Genomic DNA, 6,553 nt, shown 5'->3' on the forward strand with positions numbered 1-6,553 from the left:
CGACTGGTTGGATTGTCAGGACGAGGTTTAATATTATCCATGAAAGAGCCCGTGGCATGAGATCCCTGACGAGCGATTCCAAAGTGCCTTCAAGGCCGAGGGACCAGCATCCAAGGAATGGAGATACAGTAGAACAGTACAGATGCATGGCGTAGCGCTGTGCATGTACTGCAACGTTCAAAGAGCAAGGAAGAGTACGCTCAGCATGAGCGTACTGTTCCTCGTCGATGATTGCAAAGGACCTCAATCAAGACATCGTTACGACATGATGTGAGCAGCAAGGAGCTCACCTTAGGCTTGGTCACGCTCAGAAGCCCTCATCCAGGGCGGACGCGTATGCTAGTTGCCGCTTCCGGTGCCTTGGAGTAGCTCGTCCAGGGGCCTGCAAGGGGAGATGCATGGGGCGGGGGGCCTGTTAATTTCGCAAGGATGCTCACAGGGGCAATGCGTTTGGTGTTGCAGGTGATGGACAAGGACGAGCTCGTATTTGCACGCACCACGCCTCAGCAGAAGCTCCTTATTGTCGGCCACTTCCAGCGCCGCAAGGAGGTAGTGGCTGTCACCGGCGACGGCGTGAACGACGCCCCAGCGCTGCGACGCGCGGACATTGGTGTGGCCATGGGTAACCCTGACTCCTCAGAGGTTGCTCGGGAGGCCGCGGATGTTGTGTTGCTTGATGATGACTTTGCTGCGCTTGTGTACGCCATTGCCGAGGGCCGCTGCCTCTACGACAACCTGAAGAAGACGATCGCCTACACCGTCACCCACACCTCCCCTGAGTTTGCCGCTGTCTTCATGAACCTCGCTCTCGGTGCGCTGCATTATTATTGGCATTAGAGGAACGAGCAATGGCAGGACTCCAGAATGTGCTTGTGATTTGTGCTTGAAGCGTGCTTGTGAATCCAGTGAACTCCCAGCAGTTTTGTATCGGTGGTACGATCCCTGTCAATGTCATGACAAACAAGAGTACAAGCATTCTGTCTTGCACAGGATGTAGATGCGTCTGGTTTCTTGCAAATCAAGTGGATGGCTCATGTGCAAAGCTCAATACCTTCTCTCGCATCGGCCCATGCAGGTCTAGCACTGGGAGGGGGGGGTCGATCGAGCGACAATCTGCCTGCAGAGGTCATTGCCAGTAGCCATCATCGCAGCGTTCTTGTGATGCATCATTTTACAGCATGTCGCATGGACATGGGCAACACCTCCCGGTGCAAGTTTGGGTTCAGTGCTACCTAGTCAGCGTATAGCTGCAATGCATGCTGCATGTGTGCACAGCAAACAAGGCAATTGTACGCTTGCAGGCATGCCGTTGGGTCTTGGTGCGCTGCTGGTGCTCACGATCGACCTCCTCACTGAGCAAGGGCCAGCCAACTCCCTTGCCTTTGAGCCCCCTGAGAGTGCACTCATGGAGCGCCCACCGCGCAACATCGTGACGGAGCGCCTCGTCTCCTTTGCCTTGCTCAGCTACTCGTATCTCATCATCGGCACGGCCGAGTCCATCACGTGCATTGGAGCCTATCTATGGACGTTCCAACAACACGGAGTGGCTGCGTCCGACATTTTCTTGCTGGACCCTAAAAAGGGCCACTGGGCCTTGCTTCCCGAAAACGTCGAGAGCGACGTCATCATTGGCAAGGAGGTGTATGGGCCGGAGCGGCAATCCAACATCACGCGCGAGGTGAGACTGATCGCTGCCTCTTTTGTTGTCGGTCACCGCTGTCCAATCTGCAGCAATCGCATGTTTATATCTGCGTGGTTATTGGGCAAGTGTTTCAAGAAAAGTCTCATTGTGTGGTTCCCAATGGGTTGATTGAATTATGACAGTGTGGTTGCATAGAACACGTGGCGTTTCCCGCTTCGTCAGAGTGGGTCTCAACACCCATTTCTGTCCTGCAGAAGTCCTACATTTCTTTGCATCTAGGACAGCCCATCGCATCATCTGGCAATACTCTCTTTCATGTCACCGGGACCTGGCTGTGCGTGTGACCTCTTTGGACTTGGATGCGTGCAGGCAAACGCAGCATGGTACATCACGCTCATCATGTGCCAGTTCTGGCATATCTGGATGTGCAAGACGCGCCGCGTCTCCATCTTCCAGCACGACCTCTTCCAGAACCGCCACACTGCGTACGGCGTGATCGTGTCCATCACCATCATGCTGATCTGCGCATACATCCCGGCGCTGCAAGACAATGTCTTCTACGACGCCACCCCGCCCGGCATTTCTGCCTGGATCCCTAACCTTTTCTTCCTCGCTTTCATCCTCACCTACTCTGAGCTCATCAAGTGGTCTGCCCGCACGTACCCCAACGGTTTTGTCGCGAAATGGATTGCTTGGTAAACTCATCATCCCCTTGGTACTACTAGACATTGACGAGGCGCACTCTTCAGCATTGGCCTTTGTAAAATCAGTGTCAACCCGCTGGAGCTGGAGCATGCTCAAATGAGCAAGTTGTGCTCCTTGGGGGGCGCGCTCTTATAGCAACACGTCAAGCATCGCTGTGTGACGACAAGATGCTTTCAGAAGAACGAAGGAGCCAGTGCCAGCTTGAAATCATAGAACATTTCCAGTGTGGCTGGCGCCAACACTCCACCTGCATTCCCAAGCGGGGGTACAACCCTCTGCTTTCACCTGTCAGTAGAGTGCAACACATTCCAGTATTTCTTCCAACCCACTGACTCCATGCTGAGGTCGGGTACATGCTGCTAGCCTTGGCAATCAACACCACGTTCCCTGGCTGAGGAACTCTGGATACTGCTTGGTCATGACCTCGCGCCCAAGAAAGGTTTGACGGTAGTTTCATCTGTAGGAGGTAGTAAAGGATCTTAACGAGAGTCCCTGTGTTGCATGCCGTCGGTTGTTTCGGACTTCTGACCAGCGGTCAGTTGAACCGATGTTTCGCCATGGCATTCACTGATATTGCTGGGATCTTCTGATTCTTCTCATGTGTCTCTTGCTATATTTCCCGGCCTAGAGGCCCTTGTCCGTGAAGGATGCGGGCGTCACTGCACCTCGGTTAATGACAAGCAATTCACCTGAAGCATGGAGCCATGCCAATCAGAAAACCAGCCCAGCTTATGCACCTTGAACCACATCCAGAGGCTGGCCAGCTGCAATCATTGAATTCAGGCACTGCAACACGTGCCCAAACCAGGCAGCAAAGCCATGGAATGGGTGAGCTCTGTGCATCAATTGCATCCTCAAATATAGTTGAATCGTCCTGTCCGTAGTTGTTCCTTTGTTAACTGCATCTTTATCCTCGGAATGGACTTCCTTGCCAATGCAAATGAAATAGAACCATATGATGCGTTTCCCAGGAGCTTGCTGGCTGTAATTTGTTCTTGGAGCGACGATAACACTGTCCCAAACATCGTGAGCCGGTTCATCATTTTATCAGGAGCATCGAGTCACCAACTATATGCACTGCAGCTTCGCATCATGCTTGCGGTCTTGTAAGACAGCGACCTATGAAACTAGGCCTCATTTCAATACGCATCGTATCTGCTTTACTAACCAATGTACGAGCATAGGTTACCCTTGGAGGCAGGTGCGATTTGCAGCATTACTTGCTGAATTGCCTCAACCACCCCCCGGTTGCTGGATCAGCCCTCTCGTGTGGCGTGTCCTCTTAGACCTTGCAAAGCTGTGTCTGCCTGGCGTCTTGTAGCTGTACCAGGCTTTGACATACCAATCAGGAGTTCGGTCTCAAGTCAGTGCCTCGAACACGAGACACGGCCAGGTGTGCCACTTGCTCACAATGTTCGCATAACAAGGCCTCTGCCGCACTGAGCGGGGTTTAGCACTCCTTGCCAAGCAGCTGCAACTAACATGTCGTGCTTGGAAAAGGCAGAAACTGTCACGCATCCATATGGCAGAAGCTGGAGTCCTTGCGCATGTTCAAGGCAGTGTGGACAACAGTGTAGTTGGACAATGAGCCTTGATGCGGCCGCTCGATACCGCGACACATACATTGAAGGACGGCAAGCGGAAGTTGGATCTTTGCTTGCACCGAATGTTGTTAGAGCCTTCTATGGCTGGGTCCAAGCTTGGGGCAATTTGTTTCAGCCACGGATTGCAGACCATCCTCGCATGCGGGCCTTCGGTTCCAGTCACGGCAGTCTTCAGCATATTATCGAATGGCGAAGTATGGATGCGAGCTTTGCCTCTTCCGGGGTAGCCCTTGCACGGCCCCTGGCGTCTAGGGCCTAGGCTAGGCCCGTGCTAGGCCCTAGCACGGGGCCGAGGCACAGATAGTATCTCAGATAGCGCGTCATCCCAGTCTCGGACCGAGATGTACCCAAATCATAGTGGATTGTGAGGCAGGCGGAGCGAGGCAACGCGACTCTATATTGGTATCGATTCTACAATTTGACTGATTTGAGCTTGTCAGTGCAATATTAAGTTGCTTGTGCCCCAGAAACTCATTGCGATTAGGGTTCGGTGGAGCGTGGTCGCTGCTGAAAACGACATGGGTTGAATGTGTGCACAGTAATTTAAGGGTTGTGGTGTCAACAATGGTGTGCTCCATGGGTGTGCCAGCTTGTGGGTGCGGCTACCCACGCAAGATTTCCTGGCGACCAACCAGGCCAGGCCACAGATGTGAGGCACGGCAACATCTCGTCAAAGTTGGTGCATCTGCGTCTGATGGGCCTGCACCATTGCAACGAAACAAGTTGAACATTCCCCAAGATGCACTTACAGCGTTGGCGGGAGGCATTGATGGGCAATTATCACGCATGCCGGACGACCTACTGATGCAAGTAGCAGACTTGCCAATGACAGATGGTTTGGTGGAATACCGAATACGTGCTGGAGCCTTGCAGCAGTGGAAAAGTGCTTTGCAGAAGGGAACTTTGCCTGATGCCCGTAGGCTGGATTTCCCGATTGAGCCTTTCAAATCAAAACTCATGGTGAGCGTTTCTGCCCTTCTGCACATCCGCATGTTGCATCAAGGCATGTAGAATCCCATTCATCCACGCAAACCACCCCAGATCGCAATGACACACATGTTGTATCCGAACCTGAATTTGTGACCCCAAGTCACCGTCAACAGCTTCCAGGCATGGCTTTCCAGACCCGTTGTCCACTCGCCTGTCCTGAGCGCCATTGCTTGCTTAGTCCACTGAAGCACAAAACCATTCCGGTATCCTCCTCCATCATCTCCCCATTTCAAGGGAGCTATCTTTCAAGGAAGACAAGGGCAATTCGAGACTCTGGAGACACGACTGTCCTGGACTTGTCCTGAGAATACCTCAAGTTTGGCTGTGATATTAGGTTGGAAAGAGGGGTGTACATAAGCTCATGCTGACTGCAAAACCTTTGGATCAGCACCCACACAATTAGGTGCTAGATATCAGCTTGTTTGGTACCAGACATGTGCCGTTGTACAGGCGTAGTCGAGCATGAACCTGCGTGCGACATGCAAGGAGAGTGTCAACAACATAAGTACACCTGGATGCTATGAGTTTGGAAACCCTCATTCACACTGTTGTCCCTTGACGTTGGTTGGCTGCGCCAAGAAGTGCTTCATCAAACAGCTAGAATTGCTCCCACGTATCTCTGCGATAGTCCCCTGGAACTGTCCCTCTGACAACCTAACATTCTCAAGCTGATTGATTTCTAGCATTGATGTCGTCCCGCAGGAAACACCCGTCAACAATGGTGTCCTCTGATGTCGATCTGGTGTGCGCAGGAATCACTCAATCAGTTAGAAATGCCGCGTTTCACACGCCGCCACCCGAAGCTTGCGGACGCATTGCTGCAGCAGATGCTGCTACTAACGAAGGAGTTTGAGCTCGAATTCCTAGAGATGCAAGCCAAGCAGCAGCAGAAGCCGCCCCCCAAGCAGCAGACCAAGGCGCAGAAAGGCAGCAGCGCCCCAGATGATGAGCAGCCGCCAGACATGGAGGGCGACGCACAGGGCCAGGACTCTGCAAGTGCGGATCAAGACGGCGAAGACAAAGACGGGGAAGGCGATCAGAACCAGGTGAGCTTTGTGGCTGTTGAGCGCCCCTAAACAAGGTTAGTGGCGCCTTCATCGCGCCGTCATTTCCGTCACACTATCATCATTTACAACGCTGGTGCATGGTCTTGTGCACCCGTACAAACCTGCATCAAGCATACATGCATGGTGTGCCTGCATGTGACCGGTCTTTTAAAGCTAATGTTTGGTGGGTAGGAGGGTTTCATACTACTTACATTTCAGTGCTGTTTACGCCCACCCTCATGCTTGTAGGACCGGTCGAGCGGCGCCTCGGAGGGTGAAGGGGGCAGGGAGATGCAAGTGACCCTCGAGCAGATGGATGCTGGCGGGGATGCATCAGCCAACGGGGCCGAGGGCGAGGAGGCAGATGCTGAGGCGATGGCGGCCGCGGCGGCGGAGCTCGCCGCCAAAGTGGTCGAGAAGTTCGAGAAGGAGATGGCCCCCGTGGCGGAGAGCTTGGAGGCTGCGATGGCTCACCTGGGCGACCTCGACGAGCTCCTCGATGGGCAGCAGGGCTGGGATCTTAGCAGCAGCGTATGGAAGAATTCTGGCTGGCGCGAGTTCAAAGA

At 53.4% G+C, this 6,553-nt stretch overlaps 2 protein-coding genes across 2 annotated transcripts; both read left to right on the forward strand.

Moving 5' to 3' along the window:
- Positions 1 to 429: 429 nt before the first annotated feature.
- Positions 430 to 837, forward strand: LOC149809453 (uncharacterized). Its single transcript, XM_089994833.1, has one exon. It carries the CDS (start codon positions 430 to 432, stop codon positions 835 to 837), a length of 408 nt encoding a protein of 135 aa, XP_089850959.1.
- Positions 838 to 1,303: 466 nt separating this feature from the next.
- On the forward strand, positions 1,304 to 2,341 carry LOC149809454 (uncharacterized). The gene is made up of 2 exons (XM_089994834.1): positions 1,304 to 1,678; positions 2,012 to 2,341. Exons 1-2 carry the CDS (start codon positions 1,304 to 1,306, stop codon positions 2,339 to 2,341), a joined length of 705 nt encoding a protein of 234 aa, XP_089850960.1.
- Positions 2,342 to 6,553: the final 4,212 nt, after the last annotated feature.

This window comes from Nuphar pumila, unplaced genomic scaffold (genome assembly GCF_984573655.1).
Source record: "Nuphar pumila unplaced genomic scaffold, dmNupPumi1.hap1.1 HAP1_SCAFFOLD_1225, whole genome shotgun sequence".
NCBI classification, from domain to species: domain Eukaryota; kingdom Viridiplantae; phylum Streptophyta; class Magnoliopsida; order Nymphaeales; family Nymphaeaceae; genus Nuphar; species Nuphar pumila.

Coding starts and splice junctions, on each gene's coding strand:
- LOC149809453 (XM_089994833.1), top strand. CDS start 430: ATGCTCACAGGGGCAATGCGTTTGGTGTTGCAGGTGATGGACAAGGAC.
- LOC149809454 (XM_089994834.1), top strand. CDS start 1,304: ATGCCGTTGGGTCTTGGTGCGCTGCTGGTGCTCACGATCGACCTCCTC. Junction 1,679..2,011: donor AATCCAACATCACGCGCGAG/GTGAGACTGATC, acceptor GGATGCGTGCAG/GCAAACGCAGCATGGTACAT.